We start from the raw sequence: 18136 nt of genomic DNA on the forward strand, positions 1-18136 counted from the left end.
TGCTACCTCTATACACCAGGTGGTAAAGACAAAGAAGGGAATAAAACGGTCATCACGTGGCGATAAAGGTATGTAATAGGCTTTATTAGCTTTTAGATAAGAAAATAGACGCGCCACGCCGAATCGCCGACGCAATTGAGCTTTTCTGTTCTGCTTTCGTAGTTAATTCAACTTCAGAAGCAAATAGCTGTAAGTTGCCGAGACTTTGCTATTTGCGACTTTGCTATTTGCGACGGTATATATTATCGTCGTATTTCGCCCGCCTGTCCAGTACTGTCTGGTCTTCTTGTGTAAATACTGCAGCGATTCGAATATCAATCACACCTCATATACTACGTCTACATTTCTATTGGGAGTACCTAAACAAGTTTACCACCAATGCGCAATGGGTAAAAAGAACAAGAAGCCCACAGCGGGCGAATCTCCTACTATAGAGGCACAAGCTACTGCAGCGTCCTCGACAGCGCCTTCGACAGCGAATAAAAAGAAGCCAACTTCTCCTGCGCCTCAGTCGTCGTCGTCGTCTTCCTCATCTGCGCTTGTAATTTGCCGGAATAAGTGAGTTGTACCTTATTGACTATAAGTGTGTATATATTGGTAGCTTATAATTCGCTACCGCAGACACTGGCGTTACATATCCTCGTTCCATGGACCATGGCTGCAGCTACCGCTCGAAGTCCTCGAGACCTTGGCTAATGCGAACTACTACATGCCGTTACCGCGCCCTGTCGACCCAGCAGTATTTTACGACCTGGTGAAGATAAGACAGCTCGTGGACGGCGCTACGGATCTGGCTGTACGAGCTGCGAATGGCATCGCATCCTCGACATTATCTAATTCGCTGGCGGGAGGAGCTGCGCATCATATGCAAGCCTTGGGTCTTGGGTTTGGGAATAATGCCGGCGCAAAACTTAGCCCAGAGCGGAAATTCCGAATGCGGGAGCAAGCTACCCAGAAGTTGTCGCGCGCCTATCATTTGGATGAGATAGCGTCGAGCGTGGCGACGATGCAATCTACTTCGACTTTGGAAAATGTCGCCAGTCTTGTTTTACTAAGAGCACCTGATGATCCTGACGCTAACTATGTTCATTTCTTCCACGAAAAGATCCCGTCGAGGCAACTGGCTGAATGTACAGACTTTCGCGCACTGGATCTTATAATAGGACAACGGCCGTCTGATTGCGAGCCCCTGAGGACTCGTGCCATCGTCCGAATGTTCAAGGATGATTTCGAAGGTGCCGTTCGTGATCTTACGTCTGCGCTGGGAGTGTACCGTCTTCAACAACCGCGGCACAAACCAGCATCAGACGAGTCTATGCAACTCGAACAGAAAACTCGGCGGCGGCGAGATAATCCCCCTCTTGACGAAAGAGACCAACCAAGTAGTATAGAAGTACAGCTTTTATTTCAGCGGGCTGGCTGCTACCTCACCCTGGCTTGTGATAACGTTGCGCTTGCACTCCCTGATTCACCTATTGAGCAGAATGCGAATTCACAGAACGGTACGAACGGGGCCAGTAATGGCACTACCAATGGCGATTCGGCGCCACCACAAGCGGGGGAGGATCCGGAGAACAAAGGTCCGTCCAAGAAGTTGTTAGAAGTGCGCAAGGCGGTACGTGTTTACGCGAAGCGCGCGCTACGAGATTACATGGAGTATCTCAAGCATTTTCACTATTCGCCCAACCTACCTATCGAGGTATCGGATGACTTTAGTCGCCAGGTAAATCAGGCGACTCATCGTAGCAAAAGGTACTACAGCCAATCCCGCCACGCATCTCAGGACCCGAGTAGCCCTACGGGAACCTCGCCTAGCCATACGGTATACGAGCTGTCCTCCCTTTTCTCAGCCACACCTCCCGCAGACCTGCCGCCGTATCCCTCGACGGTCCTCGTATCTCCAGGCAGTGCTACTACGGAGTCGATTCAGACAACTACCGAGGTGGTTACTTACCATCCCTTACTGACTGACGCGCTACATTCGCTGCTACTATGTCATACCCTTATCCAAACCTCGGCAAAAGAGCTCCAGCGCCATGCGCACATGGTCGCGCGGCTTGCTCGTCTTGCCGATGGCTATCCGGTTTTCCAGGCAAGTAGGTCTCCCGCTCGAGCGGATTGGATTGAGGTCCTCCGAAGAGCGGAGAACTGGATCGAACTCTCATCGAGTTGGGAGGCTCTCTGCGCCCCGGCCCCGCTGCCGATCCCCGTGTCGACAAACGGGGTATCTACCGCGACCGCAAGCGTCAACGCCCTATCAATCACCGGAGGCACACCCTCCGCCGAAACTGAGGAGCAGCGAAAGGAGCGGATGCGGCAACAAGCTATCATTGAGGCTCTAGAGGACGAGCGTGTCAACGACGAGGCGAGCTTCAAAGCAGCGATTCTTGCTCGACAGCGAAGAGCCGAAGCCGACCACGCAAATTTCACCAACGGCGGCGTTCCTAGTCCGCATGCCGGCCCTAAGCGCTGGGCTGTAGATGACGGAAGGGAGTACCCTATCCTGACAGAACGCGCGGAGGCGGTCGCGAGGTGGATACGCGAGGCGCCGATGGGATCCGGCACCGGGAGTAGCAAGCGCAAAAAGAAGCCGAGAGCCGCGAAGCCAGCCGCCGAATGCGATAGCTAGAGGCTACAGATGAAGTCTGAACTGGCGCTCAAGCTAGGGAGTAAGCGAAAAAGCTGTTTGAATAACACGAAGCGGCTAGTGTATATCGAACATATGTACTTCGTAGTAAATATTCCAAAAGCAATGCTTTGTGAATCCGTATGTACTGTCGTTGTTTAAAGCGACGGACGTACGGTCTAACTTCGAGTGGTAGTGATTAGCCGATGTGCCATACTTGATGGCCTCTTTAACTTTGCGCTTCCTACTAGTTGCTTAGATTCTACCTATCACGACTCCCCGGATTCCGGAATTTTGTCGAAGCCTCTTGGCTCGTCTAACCCTAGTCTCTATTTATAGCGTAGCCGCAGTCTACCACCTGTCATGACGTCATTGAAGTTCGTGCGTTGCAGAATGCAATCATCATACTAGTGTAAATGCTCGACCCCCCTTTTTTTTCTTCTTTTCTGCCCCTCGTCTGCGGTAGCCGGACCACGGCGGGTTTTTGTCTAGGCTGACGGTATTACATCACATGCTGTTCTGTTGGACGGTTTGGATTTAAAAGGCGTTTTATCATCCGATGTTTGAAGCACATGGTGCAGAAAAGACGTCAAAATAAGTGCCCTTTTTTAATCCTTTAATAAGTTACCTTGCACAATTGTATTTCACATAACTTTGCCGTTTTTCAATGAAAATTCCTCATTTCTTTAAAAGATTAAAATTTAATTAATAGAATGAATTCCTTAAGATAAATTTTTAGGAGTTTATTTACTCCTTGTGGTTGTTGAAAAAATACGTGTATAAAAAAAGAGTATGTCGCTAACCTAGACTTAAAATCGGCAACTTATTTTTGACGTCTTTCTGATCGTGGTTTTTAGTACGGCGATTTTCGGTAGATCCCGAAGGGGAATATGCAATGTGCCCCCTTTACGGTTCTGGCTACCTACCTAGGTTAATACCGTCTGCGCCGGAGCTTATGGTCCTCGCCCCAATTGCTGCATAGTCGGATGTGTGCACTTACTTAGATCTGCGGGGGGGGAACCCGGGCGTCCTGCTTTTAAACTACGGATAGTTCTATTCACGGCGGATGACTCTTGTAGTTATACTCTTGACGATTGATACGTTTTAGAGTTCCATCATGCCGCCAACGCGCGGTCATGATTACTTCCTCGGTCTCCCCTTGGAGATCCATTGGTGGATATTGCGATATCTTGGCGTTCGTGATCAGGCCTCGGCCTTGCAGACGTGTCGAAAAGCGCGGGGGATTGTAGAGCCGCTACTTTACCGTAGAGTGTTCACCAAGGCCGGCACGGATCATGATACCGGTGGGCTGGTTGAGTTTCTGCTTAAGCGGCCTTATATCGTCGGCGCGGTACGCTTTCTCGTCCTCGACGAGTTCGACCCGGTTGCGTACCGGCAGCTCATGGGCATCAAGTTCCCAAATCTCGAAAGCATCATTGTGCAGCACGGCGGTGAACCCCCGAGTATCGAGGACGAGAAGAGGTGGTCCTTGAACCAGCTCGTTAAGGAGCAGCCCAATTTGAAGAGTTGTGAGTTTTGCTGGTGATCAAATGCAAGGAAAATGGATACTAATAAACGATGACAGTGACCTTCTCGATTGAGAGGGGGAATTGGGCAGCTTTCAAACTCGAGGAGGATGACGCTGTGTTGTTTCGGCATAGAAAACTGCGGCGTGTGCGGTTTTCTTATATCGACTTCTCCGCATTTGGTAAGCTGGATGTGGACTATTTCCAGCATGCCGATTTAAAGGGGCTATTCATCGAATTATGTTGGTATGACCACGAAGCGTTGAATCAACTTTTATCTCCGACGACCAGACTACAGAATCTCTTGATTAGCCATAACGATCAATTGCCATTCTCAGAGAGGCTCTATCCTAGCTTATTAGCCCCGGCTCAGGAGAGCTTGCGGATACTGGACTTTACTTGGCGATGGAAGCTTCCTCTCGAGGATCAAGGCGTGGATTTGACTCGGTTCCAAAACCTGCATTTCCTTCGAATCCCCCCTATTTATCTCCTCGGCAGCGCATACATGGACGATTCCGCATTGCCGGAGCTCATCCCGACGAGATTCCCCCCGAATTTAAAGATGCTTCTCCTCGAGAATATCGTGCCCCGTTCCATCCGAGTCATGAACGAACGGGGCATCGTTTTCCCCGGATACCCACCGCCGGGGAATACTCTGGAGTTAACACTCCGGCCGCGGGATTACCAACTCGTCCGGTTCCTAATCGCCGAGAAGCACCGTGTATTACCCCGACTCAAGTACGTTCTCATGTACTATATGGAATTCATGCAGGATTTCTTGGACTTCTATCCGTTGGTTAAGGAGAACGGGGCCGGGCCGGGTCCTGTGTTGACTACCGATTACCTGAACCCCTTGTTAGATTGGTTAGACGAGCTCTGAGAGGCGGAGGATACGAGGGTAGCGAGGACCGAACCGAGAAAGTAGATTGTTCAACGTTTATACTGTAATTAGTATTCATATGTAAATATGTGATGGATTCAAGTATTTAGTTCTCCGTGGAGCCGGTTAGCTTGGAATTATGTAAGGACATTACTATTTAAACCTTGTCTTGTTCACAATTGACTCCTATCCGTGGGTACCTTAGATATACTATACCTCGGAATAATTAGTAATCATTAGACTCTGAATATAGGTAGTGTTTAATAGAAATGATAAATCCTATCTATTGCTCCATTGCAAGCTAAATTCTCTAAATCCCCCTAATTTGCCTTATTACCTGAAACGACGCAACCACCATTACGGCCCCCTTATCGACTTAATCTGCGATCATCCGGAGTTCCGGCCGCATACATATATATAACCCCTCACTTCGCCCTCATTTATGAACTCACCCGCATAGCCTACCTCCTAGTTTACATCACATTTGCTTTTCGTAAACATTCCCTGCTGCAGCATCGGAACAAGCCCACGCATAAGATCGATCCAACACAAACATAAAAAAAAAAGTAAACGCAGCCATGGCGCCCGTCACAGAACTCATCTCCCTAACCCTCAAGCCGGACCTCCCCGCCGCCGAAGCCACCTCCATCCTCGAGACGACCGCCGCCACCCTAGCCGCGCAGCCGGGGTGCCTGCGCGTGCGCACGTCCCGTCTGCACGAAGACGTCAACGCGGTGCGCATCTTCGCCGACTGGGAGTCCGTCACCGCGCACCGCGCCTTCGAAAAGACGGAAGCGTACGCCCCGTTCAAAGCGCGCGTGTTCGGGGCCGTCACCGCCCCGCCCCAACGCCCGTACCACGTCGAGTTTGCGCCGTTCCCGGTCGCCGCGCTGGACAACGCGGGGCCCAGCAGCAGGACCCCCGTCGCTGAGGTCTTGCATATCTGGTTTGCGGGGGACTACCCCGAGGACGCGCGCAAGCGCACGACCGACGCGGTGGTGGAGTTTACGCGGCGGATGACGCTGTTTGCGGAGGGGTTGACGGGCGAGACGGCGCTGGGGTGGTCGGTGGAGCGGGATATTGACCGTGAGGGTGTGCCGAGTAGTGCGTTGGTTTTGATCCTGGGGTGGACGAGTGTTGAGGCGCATATGAAGGCGCGTGATCACCCTGAGTTCGCCAAGATTATTCCGCTGTTGAAGGATCTAGAGGGATTGAAGGGTCTGGAGATGAACCATGTGAGCAACACTACGGTTGAGGCGAGTAGCTAGATGCGCTGATTGTGGGATGAGACGGCGGGGTGTAAGATGGACGTGAAGAATACCCCGATGGTGGAGGGGATTTTTGCTAAGTACCTCCTATTGCGGATAGACTGTCTCGTTTCTTGACGAAATCGACGTGTGCATCGCTCTTTACATACGATATGATATTCCATGAAATATAAAAAATGCTCAATATGACATTCAACTGAGACTCTAGTACTCGTTTCTGAACGTTTCTAGGTTTCGTTGTGGCTAGTACAAGTTTCCCCCTTTCTTACCGTACGTCTTATATCCGAATAAATTACCAATATACACATATTGCACACACATAAGGACTTAGAAGACGGGATTTGAAATGAATCATACATATGAGAATTAGTACTTTATATACATATAAGAATATGGATCTATATATCCGTGGGAACAGCGCGATGGGTATATATGCCTATTTAACCCCTGAGATGTCTTAAAAAAAATCCAATGGAAACCTGATCTAAACCGCTGTTAGCAGATAGGTATACATGTGCGTATAAATTTGAAGATCCGTAAAACGCCAATATATGCTTTCCCTTCAAATGATCTTAATGATGTCGTCCGGGTCAATGCTATCCTGTTCCCCATCTTCGACCTCGCCCTCTTCCATGCATGCCATTCGCAGCCGCTCGCGCATAGCCGGGTCCTTTTCCAATTCCTGCCAAATCTCCAAACCCCATTCCTCCAAGCTGTCGTCGGGGCTCCTTTGTTTCCATGGCGGCCATTGCCAGGTACCTGTGATGATCATGTTGCGTTTCACTGTCTTGTAAACCAGCTCTATCGAGATGAGTACAAGCAACATGACTATTAGTGTCAGCCACCAAAGGGGGTCTTGGCCAAAAGTGTCTTCGAATCCGTGCCTGGCTGGGTAGGGGCTTGGCTGCGCTGCATAGACTCCTGAGAGGAATGCCTGCCAAGCCCACCACCCAGCCAGAGTAAGACCAAAAGCACCCATAACAACCGCCGACTTATAATGCGTCTCGAGAATACTACGGGTCTTGTCAGTAGGATGCCACAGCGCGCAGATGTATATAGACTTACAAGATTTTCCAGTTAATCCATATTACTCCAATCGTAAATACCAAGTCGCCTAAAGCAAAAAGTGCATCGTCGCGGGCCTGACCATAGACGCTATAGGCGGCCCATACCCCAAGCCACACTAGTACACCTTCTGTAGCCGCGGCACCCATCCAACGTACGAACCTAGGGATGTTTAACTCCTTATTCTTCTGTCCGTGTACGTATAGTTCAGGTACAGCAAGAAGCGTCTCCGCGCTGAGGTCCTGCTCCCAAATACCCAAACATAAGACGCACAGACTCGTAAACAGTGCGTTGAATATAGTTAAGCTCCAGTTCTCATAAAGACTGGTTCCGCTGTATCCATTGTAGCGCTGGTACATCGCTGTTGGTAGGTAGAAGAACATCTCCTTCCAAAAAGTTGTGAGGATAAACTTCGCCGTGCGGACATAATTCCAACGGCCATGAACAAGGAGTAGGCGCTGAAGAAAGCGGAATTGCGCAATGGCATAGTCGGCTACACGAGCAGCCTGCAGTCCCTCTTTACCAGAGATTCCGACTCCGACATGAGAGGCAGAAATCATGGCCAAGTCATTTGCGCCATCACCAATAGCGAGTGTTAAAGCACTTGGCAGTCGCTGCCGAATGGCTTTCACAATCAGCGATTTCTGAGCAGGTGACGCACGACAGCAGATGACGGAGTCGATTAAAGGGATAAGAGTGTAGAAGAGGTCTGTAAGTCGCATCGACTGCTCGATAACCGCTAGGGTCTGGCCGTCAACAACAACTACGCTATGAGTGCAGCCAATTGCAATTTCCTCAGATATATCGTTAATCTGTGTCTCCAACGAGCCCTTAGAGGAATCAAGAATGAATATATCGGACCCTGGCCGACAGATTCGTGCCGAATGAGCAATGTTAATTGCTGTTTCGCGCTTATCCCCTGTCAACATCCAGATCTTGATATTGGCACGACGGAGCTTGTCGATGGTTTCTGGCACGCCAACTTGGAGTTTATCCTCAATCGCTGTCGCCCCCACAAGGTCGAGCGACTGCTCAATCAACTCGCCCGCCGCCTCGATCATTTCCTGACGATCTACTAAACTTGTCGTTGCTTCATTATAAACCTTTTTCCATGTCTCATACTCACTTTCAGGTATGAATTTTTGCGTAAACAGAAGAGTACGTAGACCCTCGGAAGCAAAGTCATCCAAGTGTTTAAAGCATCGACTGAAGACTATTGATTCATCATGTATGGAGGGATCATCAAGGAACCCAAACTTATCGGGTGGTGGTTTGGGGGTTGATGGGCTTAGTCTTGATAGCGTCTTGGTTACGTCGAGAGACGTGGTTCGTATGCCTAAAGACGGGCGAAGTCTGTCTTCGGAGTGCCGCGTTTTGGATCCTTCAACGGACCTGCTCCGTACGATCGTCGGGATATTGACCGGTGTAGTGAGCTGTGCAACGGTAATGCTATTTCGATTACCTGTGATATTCCGTCGTAAAGTTATGCTTGGACGCCCCCCGAAGCTATTTCTCACGTCTAACTGCTCGCTCCTTCGAAGTAATTCACGTTCCACCTCGACGCTCTTGCGAACTTCTGTTGCCTTTTGCATCGCTAAATGAGCCAATTTAAGTCTAGGCATGATTATTGAATCGGCACCCTTGCAGATGAGACAAATTCTCCCGTCGGGAAAGCGTACAATAATCGACATGCGTTTCCGCTTGCTACTAAACTCGATGACATCTAAAATCTGGTAAACCTCTGTCTTCTGGCTACCATCTCCGTTGTCAATTTGTAAGGTCACAGCCTGAGAGGACCGGTGGGCAACTAAATATCCAAGTTCGTGTGCAGCACGGACAAGCGCCAGTTCGTCCGGAGATGAAGCTTGAAAGTCGACTACCCCATCTTTGACCTCTGGTAAGCATGTGTGGCATAGAGCCATGCATAGTATGTAATCCTTGGCTCGTCTCGCAAAAGGCGATGTCGGCCTCGACCTGATATACTCCAGCAAATCCGAGGTTGTAACATCGGGTTGCATATGGTCTGGGCGAGCACTTGATCTCCACTGCGACGACGACCTCCTTTCTGACCGAGGTGTGACACTTGATGCTGCTGGCGATAGGGGATAGAGTTCGATATCTTCGTGAATCACACTGGCAACCTCTCTGGACTTGCGCGGCATCGCAACTCCTGCATCAACGGTAAGACCAAGACCTGTCGCCACTGTATCTTCTTCAGACTGAATATCTGCTTCGTGTAACCAAGAGGTCCCTGCAATACTCATTTTGCGAAACTTCATGACATTTTCCGTGAGCGTGCCTGTCTTGTCAGAGAATATGTAGCTAACTTGACCAAGATTCTCCAAAATAGTATTCGTATTGCATCGAGCTGGAGTATCAGTTACCTCATCATACATTTCCACGTCATTATTTAACATAAGCATCTGGCCAATCCTCGTTATCTCGAGAGTGACGTAGAGCGCGAGGGGGATGACATTGTTGAACATGATTGCATAGCCAATAATGATTTGCTTGAACTCGACTGTGGCCATGGAGATATACCAAGAGGCTCGCTCGGTAGACCTCCGCCAGATGATGTAACCCATGGAGCACCCGACCGTCAGAATAATAACGTAGAGGGCGAGAGTAATGACAATCTTGTTAGCAATAGCTTCTAGTGCCGGCTTCTTGGCACGAGGATGCTGGTTCGCATTCATGCGAATTTTACACTCCTCTCCAGTGTTAATCGCTATTCCAATGGCGCAGGTAGTATTTCTGAGTGTACTGCCTCGATATATGACTTCATTAGACGTTAAAGGGAGCGTTCGGCCGCGTACTGTGACACGTCCATCGAAACGGTATAAATCAGGATTCGGGTCCTCGAGGACGAACTCAGCCAGACAGCTGCGAATGCCAGAAATAGTCTGGCAATCTTTGAAATCCGGAAGTGATTCCCTACTCTTAAGATTGGTTTCACCGTCCAAGTCCATAGTATCGATGTAAGCTAGTCCATTCTCTCCTGTGGCGTATAAAAGAACTAGGTCGGCTGGCACAGCTTCATCGCGAACTAGCTTAACGACATCACCAACTTTGACATCCTGCCACTCAACTCGTCTCCATCCGTAGTCTCCATCGGTATCGTCCTCGTCCTCGTCCTCGTCGTCCCAATAATTTATATCTGCGCTTTTACTTTTAAATATACTTGTCAACCATTTTTGAACTGGCGAAACGACATCTATGCTTAGAGATTTCCGCCTTAGAACCCTTGTAGAATTCGCATTCTCTAGATTATCTAACCGATGGCGCTTATAATCATCGTAGCCCTCTTTAACGATCGTGAGGAGAACAAAGAATAGTAAAGGTAGGATAGTTGTGTAACTTCCTGTTGTACTCAAGCCCGGGATCGCCTGGGGAATGCCGACGCAGAGGAAATAGAAATTCGCTAGCCGTGTGAACTGAAATATCAACTGTTTCGGTATAAAATCGATTAAGGTGTATCTCGAAGTTCGGATCGCATTCGATATGTACGGTTGGCCGCGTCGTTCATCAATTAAAACTTGTTCTTGCTCGACTTGCAGCGGGACGTGTCGCCCATCTTTTGAAGGGTTTAAAGGCTTCTGTCGTAAGATTATCTCTAGCAAATATCTCTTGTACCATTGCGCGGCGCATTCTTGTACGGTTTCTCCAATTGCTTCCAATCGCATCCGAGTCTGCCGAGCTACCTTCGGGATTGTGTCTACGCCTTGCTTCTTTTTTACGTCAAAATCTACATTTATAGACGTTTGAGGCATTATGCGCAGTTTTAAGCGAATGTAACCACATTGCAAAACGTTTCGAAAGCATCGACGGAAATCTTCTCACGGAGAGCCTATGTCAGCAACGGCAGAGGATGTAGTGTTTCGAGCCATAGGATATTAAAAACGAGTGTGTAGCAAGTGTATAGAGGATTCGGAACGAATGGAAGGCCGCAAGAACCTGGCTCTCTAACCTGAATAAGGCTTCAAAGTGCCTTCTGAAGCCAAATATTCCTCCGAGAGTAACGAGACAAGATTTGTGATTATTCTTTGTACATGGCGGACTATTGTAACTTGCCTGTTTTACTGTACAATGCCATAATGCCGGACGAATCTGAATTAGCGGCCGGGACTCCCGCTACAGTTGGCTTGGCGTCGATCTTAGGTGTCATTTGTCATCGTCTTACAACCTAGAGTGGATGTCTTTCTACCCCGGTACACAAGGTGCATAACGTGCATACCAGGTAGTATACTAGGATGACGTTTGGCCAATCTCATGTGCTTATTTGCCCATGAAAGTGCATATCATATGTACTTCTGCGCTACTACACGTGTAAGACTTGATTTGGCTTAAAAGACTTATTCGAATAGATTCCTCACTTACCTCACCACGTAGGTACTTATAAGATTTGATGTGAACTTATTATTAGGTATTGTCTTAAATTTCAGTTGGGTTAAGTACATGTATAAGTCAGGTAGTTTAGGTATTCACTTCAAAAACATTCTTGTCGGATAATTTTACTTTACTACGTACGCCAAGGCTTTAGAACTTGGCGATATCTCCGCTTCCTCAGCTTAAACGGTACCGAGCTTAAAGATTTTATACAGACATATGATATGGTTGTTGGTTATTAAATTGATTTCATAGCCATGAATAAGCTACTTATTATTAAAGATCTTAATAGCCTCTTTGTAAATGTATATGATGCAGTTAAATAAGTCCATACTTAAACACACAACCTAGAAGATAAAATAAACTATATTAACCATAGCTTGTTTAATAAACTATAGCATAAATATAGATTACTTGAACCACCAGTGTTTGTTGAATTCATTACCTTTCACTGGTGCAGATCAGATATGTACCTTAGGTACTTGTATGAGTCGGTAGGTGCCTCTAGTGGCTTAGCTTCTGGCGTTCGTTAGCGTCTAAATAACCTGTGGCGGTATCCAACTCTAATTCTCGGAACTTGGCGCCAGGGCGTTAGTCGGCATTAATTAGAGCAACCTAATGCAAGTCTCCAGCGTTCACAGTTTCACGCGTTTCTAGGAAAGCGATAACGATAAAACTTATCCCAGCACATGCACATACTATTACCTGGCTCTGCCTGCTGTACCTGCCGCCTATCTAATTACATAAAGTTGCTGCAACATTTCTTATCTCCACCTCACAACTAAAAACATCTCTATATCCTAAACCACCGATTAAGCAACTCGACCTTTCATGCATGCCTCCTCCTGAACAGTCCCTACCAGAGTCTGCAAGCCCTCTTGTCAGACCAGAGGTTGCCATCACCTCCGACCATGACCCCGCCATGAGGGATCAAAAGCCTGCCGATCCGCCAGATACTTTACCGACCGTCACGGCTACTCCGTCAGAGTCAGGACAGGTTGAGGCTCCAAGCAAATCTAAAGATGGCGAGACGAAAGAAAGCATACAGGAGCCCAAAGCCCTAGACAACCAAGCCATCTTAATAGACCCTGCCGAGGATAAGTCCCTAGCCGACCACGCTATCCCCGAGAAAGATACTAAGGTCGAAGATGTATCGGTGGATAAGACTGGTCAAGAATCTACATCTGACGTTCCAGTTGACCCTATGGAATCCTCAGTCGCGACTCTCAAACCCAAGAAGCCGCAATACTTAACTATTACAACTGCCCCATATGTCGACCCGACGCCTCCCACTCCCGAAGGGTCCCAGCCGCCGTCCAGAGCCAACTCCTCCCATCGACCCAAGGGGCATGGTCTAGAGCCCTCCCCAACTCGATCCGATGCCGGATATGACGAGAGACGTTATCCAAGCGAGGATGAGCAAGAAGGCGCATCTCGTTCGGAAATTCAGAGTATCATGGAACAGTTTCCCGAAGATGGCGGTGGCCCAGGAGCAGATGAAGTGATGAGCCCGCGGCTTGAGATTGCTTCGCCTCTTTTAGGTAGCCCCCCGGTACAGCATCCGCCGAGGAAGTCTAGCCTTGAACCCCTTGTGCCGAGTATTGCTCAGCAGCTACAGGACGTGCAAGGTCCAAGGATCTCCAACACCTCGCCGATAAATGCCCGGTCAAGGGATAAGCTAAAGGAGCCTGATGACTACGGTCCGCCTGTTCCGCCCAAGGACGGGCTGTCAGATGAGACTTCGTCTGTGGCGCCCCTGCATAGACCTCCACCTCCAGATCCGGAGCCAGAACCAGCTCTACCGTTTGACTTCCACCGATTTTTAGAACAGCTCAAACATAAGAAGGCCGATCCCGTTGCAAGATATCTCAAGTCTTTCTTGTCAGAGTTTGCAAAGCGTCAGTGGATGGTTCACGAGCAAGTTAAAATTATCAGCGATTTCCTTACGTTCATAGCCAATAAAATGGCTCAATGTGAGGTATGGAGCGAGGTGTCGGACGCGGAATTCGACAACGCCCGAGAAGGAATGGAGAAGCTTGTCATGAACAGGCTCTACACGCAGACCTTTTCACCCGCAATACCTCCGCCCCAACCTATCCCAGGCGCAAAACCGAAACGCCGAGGGGGTGATCTGCCACTGGGGCCAGGGCGACGTGGGCAGCACCAAGAGGATGTAGAGAGGGACGAAATACTAGCGCAGAAGATCAATATCTACAGCTGGGTCCGAGAAGAGCACTTAGATATTCCGCCTGCCAGTGATAGCGGCAAAAGATTTCTCGTTCTAGCTCAGCAGGGTACGTTTTCCACGCTCTTATAACCGAGGCTTAGTCGCTAATGATTCTAGAACTTTTAAAAATCAAATCCTACAGAGCACCTCGAGACAAGATCATTTGCGTTCTTAACTGCTGCAAAGTCATATTTGGTATAAAGATCGATATGTCAACATGTCATAGCATTAACTAATTGGGAGTTTAGGCCTTCTTAAACATAATAAGTCCGACTCTTCCGCTGACTCCCTCATGCCGCTTTTGATATACGTCGTTTTACGGTCTAATCCCGACCACCTGGTCTCTAATGTCCATTACATTTTGCGATTCCGGAACCAGGAAAAACTCGGCGGGGAAGCTGGATACTATCTTTCATCTTTGGTAAGCCTCGAAGTAAAATCTGTTTAATAATTTTGTCTGCTTACCTTGCAAACTAGATGGGTGCTATACAGTTCATCGAGAGCATGGACCGTACTTCTCTGACGATATCCGATGAGGAATTCGACAAAAACGTAGAAGCAGCCGTCTCTGCTATTGCAGAGAAACATCGAGCGGAAGAACCGCCTGCTGTAGCACAGCCGCGGCAGTCCGAAAAGACTGGACTGTATCCCCCGGGTACCTCTTCGGCGCGCCCATCGCTCGATATGGATGGGTCAGCTACACCACGCCAATCTTTGTCATCCAACGATGATGACTCCGGTGAAGACAGTCCAGCAATATCCGGTTTACTTCGTTCGATTCAAAAGCCCTTGTCGTCTATCGGTCGTATGTTTTCAGAGGATCCAAGCGGTGCTGGTCCTAGTTCGCCTGCCCGTATGCCTCAACCAGATACTACGTCACGACTTAGTCCTCGGCCCAGCGTTGATGGGCAGCCCCCTTCGATAGACACGCGCCAGCGATTGTCAGCTGAAGAAGCTGCAGCAAGGCAGGCTAGCGCTGAGGTTGCCGAAGCTCAAAGGATCCACCGAGCGGAGCATAACAATGTTGTAGAAACTCTGGCTAGTATGTTTCCGGATTTGGACCGAGATATCATTAGCGATGTTGTCTATCAGAAAGAGGGAAGGTTAGTTTGCTCACCACATCGTCTGGATATTTTAATTTGCTAATACTTGTGTCCTATAGGGTTGGTCTTGCAGTGGATGCTTGTCTTGCATTGAGCGCATAATTTTGGTCAAAGTAACGTCCCCTATCATACGGTGTTAAAGGGCATTCATAGATAGAGCCACAATAGGTGAAACTAGGGGAAGGGCGTCAACCAGAGGTCCTTCATAGGCTGAAATTATTCCTCTGGTCTTCAAGGTTCTCTTCATTTATCCATATAAGCTCAATAATACCCTGTCTTCGAATATTACTCTATCCCTGACTATTTAGTCGCGGTAGAGTAGTATATTACAATTGAATCTTTGGAATACTACTCGAGTGTCTATAAGTGGACGTCCTTCCCCTTTCTTTTCTAGGGATTGACCTCAATATCTCGCTCGTGTTGCCTTCTAATAAGTATCGAGAGATTATTTCTCCGGATACGTGAAGATTAGATATCTTGTAGGGACGACTAGAAAAACATCGCGATTTGATTTGCATACTTAATCCACGAGTCGAGACGATAGAACTACTCATTACGGGAGTATTAATGAATCCTAGGTGAGTTGGTGACGTACAGAGGTTAGCACTATACAGCTCGGACTCTTACTTGTGGTACCTAAGTCAGTATTCTAAGGAAGTCAGCAAGATATCTGCGCGACGATGCGTCAACCATTGTAGATAGTTACCAGTCATCATCTTAGTCCAAGATCTATTTAAACTCGAAAAGACCCCCTTGACTGTGCATGGACTTTTAGGTCATCATCAAATCAACAGAACCGAAAGTGTCTCAACCAACACGATATCTTGCGATCTTTCTCGATTTCCGAACTCTTATCCGCATAACTTGATCCACGGCTACCCTCGTTGTTACAGCTTCGGCAGTTTATCCTCCTCAATGGCGGGCGAATCTCTAGGGAATCACTCGAAAGGCGAAGTTAACCCTCCCAAGCCTCCACCAAGGCCGCCGACCCCGGATCCGCCTTATAAACAGGACCCGCCTCTCTATGCAACCCATCTTTGGAAATGGTAAGCATCTCTTTATCATCTTGTCATTCCGGCTGCTATGTGGTTGAGCTGGTAGTTATTTTGGCGTGAGCGGCAAGGGGGAGCCTTTCCGAGACACTATGTTGTAGCCCTACTCATCCTGGCGTCTTCTATCTATTTACGGTTGGCTAACGTAACTTGTAGTTGCAAGTGTAAGCACTCATTTGCACCTCAGGAGATTATGTGCACTACGAATGGATGTAGACACGGTCGATGCAAGAATTGCACGTGGGAGAGGATTCCGTCTATACCACAGTGATTTCAGTTTTGACGGTGGTAGATGTTATGGTTTACCTCCACCCATGTATTCTATCACCACGGTAGTTTAGGTATTCTGTATCTTAGATGATAGTAGGTAAAAACTATCACCCATTTATTAACTGTCGAACACGAAAAACGACGCCGTAATCGCTGACTAGCAATTACGCCTGATATATGATGCGACATTAAGATATTCGAATTCCAGCTTATACCTACCTAAGAGTGATAAGTTGAGCCCTCGTTTTTTAGGCTGACCAGTAATATCTATAAACCTGACTAAGGATCAAATTTATAGGCATCTCTTGATATTGGTGCCAAAAGAGATACTGTAAAGCAAGAGATGGTATAATTATAACGTTGGAATAAAGGGCTGAAGAAACCTGATGTGCATCCGACTTTCTCTACTGAAGGCAAGGGATAGGATTTATCAAGATTTATATATTGCTCAAGTTTCTTATACGAAGTAAAATCTCAATATTTTAAGTGATTTCGCAAAATTCCATTCCTAGCCCATCTGAGTACCCAACTTACAAAGCCGACAACTTCAACTTCGTCGATAATATCTCTGCTCAAAATGTCCCTTAAAGGCTCCGTCTTGATTACCGGCTGCAGCAATGGCATGGCAGGTTCTGCTATGGCAAAAGGCTTCCAGAAGCAAGGCTATCAAATATTCGCGGCCTCCCACAGCTTGGAAACAATGTCTGAAGTTGAGAGTTTGCCCAACGTCAAGCTGCATCAGCTTGACGTTACTAAGTCTACAGACATCCGTGATGCAGTAGGCGACATAAGCAAAGAAATCGATAGCAAACTGACGTATCTTGTCAACTGTGCTGCTCGCATTCACTTTATGCCGTTGCTAGACGAAGATATAGAAGCTGGGAAAGCGCTGCATGATCTCAATGTTTGGGGACCACTGGCAGTAACTTAGGCATTCGCGCCTCTGTTGATTAAGTCCAAAGGGACCGTCGTATTCATCACGTCGTTGTTTAGGTATCTCAACGTACCTTATCAAGGTCTAGTTTTCTGTTACTATAGCAATACCTACAATATTATCTCTCAATTTCACTACGCTTGTTTAATAGTTAGGTTGACAGTTTGCTAGGTACCTACATTTGCCGTATCCAAGCGGTCTGAGGAAATCATGGAGGAAACTCTACGGCTTGAACTCGCGCCGTTTGATGTTAAAGTCCTTTTAGCTGTGACGGGAGCTCTCAACCATGGGACAAACTCATTTTGACGACTGGAAACTGCTAGAGAATTCGCTGTATGCACCGGTTGAATCAATCATTCGTGGTAGAGCACGCGGCCAAGAAGGTGCGCCTAGAATGGTGTCCATGGGTTATGCCCAGCGTGTCGTATCCGAAATCATCAAGCGTCGAACTGCTTACTTTACAATATGATAGTGGTGTGCAGATCAAGACCGGTCTGGATGTGTTGGCGAAGCTAAACAAGTAGAACTGTATGCCGGTTCGGCGTTAATGAATTATATGTGCTACATAGGTACGGAGGCATTTTTAGACTTATTATTCCGATAGTTTACTCACATGATGAGGCGCTACATAGTTAACATACTCAAATATTTGACAAACTATGCGCGCCTAGCCAGGGCAAAGGCATCTCCAACATCATGGGAGTGTAGTTTTCGTAACAAACACCGGCAAGAAGCCACTAGCTTGCATAAGGCAATCATATGGAGGATATTATAAAAGACGAAACCTTGACCACGGGGA

The 18136-nt window shown here is 47.9% G+C and overlaps 6 protein-coding genes across 6 annotated transcripts; 5 read left to right on the forward strand and 1 right to left on the reverse strand.

Annotated features, from left to right (window-relative positions):
* Positions 1-147: 147 nt before the first annotated feature.
* Positions 148-3180, forward strand: F4817DRAFT_237249 (uncharacterized protein). Its single transcript, XM_049298987.1, has 3 exons — positions 148-558; positions 622-2767; positions 2823-3180. The coding sequence occupies exons 1-2, from the start codon at positions 386-388 to the stop codon at positions 2627-2629; spliced, it is 2181 nt and encodes a 726-aa protein (XP_049162354.1). The 5' UTR covers positions 148-385; the 3' UTR covers positions 2630-2767; positions 2823-3180.
* F4817DRAFT_237237 (uncharacterized protein) lies at positions 3154-5281 on the forward strand. The gene is made up of 3 exons (XM_049298986.1): positions 3154-3416; positions 3484-4155; positions 4212-5281. Exons 2-3 carry the CDS (start codon positions 3744-3746, stop codon positions 5030-5032), a joined length of 1233 nt encoding a protein of 410 aa, XP_049162355.1. The 5' UTR covers positions 3154-3416; positions 3484-3743; the 3' UTR covers positions 5033-5281.
* Positions 5282-5320: 39 nt separating this feature from the next.
* F4817DRAFT_237264 (uncharacterized protein) lies at positions 5321-6581 on the forward strand. Its single transcript, XM_049298988.1, has one exon. The coding sequence runs from the start codon at positions 5611-5613 to the stop codon at positions 6298-6300; it is 690 nt and encodes a 229-aa protein (XP_049162356.1). The 5' UTR covers positions 5321-5610; the 3' UTR covers positions 6301-6581.
* A 281-nt stretch (positions 6582-6862) lies between these two features.
* On the reverse strand, positions 6863-11135 carry F4817DRAFT_312485 (phospholipid-translocating P-type ATPase; the record flags this gene model as incomplete). The annotated part of the gene is made up of 2 exons (XM_049300131.1): positions 6863-7313; positions 7366-11135. 2 exons carry the CDS (start codon positions 11133-11135, stop codon positions 6863-6865), a joined length of 4221 nt encoding a protein of 1406 aa, XP_049162357.1.
* A 1237-nt stretch (positions 11136-12372) lies between these two features.
* On the forward strand, positions 12373-15808 carry F4817DRAFT_326827 (uncharacterized protein). Its single transcript, XM_049301953.1, has 5 exons — positions 12373-14045; positions 14096-14173; positions 14227-14399; positions 14456-15081; positions 15141-15808. The coding sequence occupies exons 1-5, from the start codon at positions 12587-12589 to the stop codon at positions 15181-15183; spliced, it is 2379 nt and encodes a 792-aa protein (XP_049162358.1). The 5' UTR covers positions 12373-12586; the 3' UTR covers positions 15184-15808.
* Positions 15809-16980: 1172 nt separating this feature from the next.
* On the forward strand, positions 16981-17334 carry F4817DRAFT_312487 (uncharacterized protein; the record flags this gene model as incomplete). The annotated part of the gene is made up of 1 exon (XM_049300132.1): positions 16981-17334. One exon carries the CDS (start codon positions 16981-16983, stop codon positions 17332-17334), a length of 354 nt encoding a protein of 117 aa, XP_049162359.1.
* Positions 17335-18136: the final 802 nt, after the last annotated feature.

This window comes from Daldinia loculata (genome assembly GCF_022478755.1).
Source record: "Daldinia loculata strain CBS 113971 unplaced genomic scaffold F4817scaffold_6, whole genome shotgun sequence".
NCBI classification, from domain to species: domain Eukaryota; kingdom Fungi; phylum Ascomycota; class Sordariomycetes; order Xylariales; family Hypoxylaceae; genus Daldinia; species Daldinia loculata.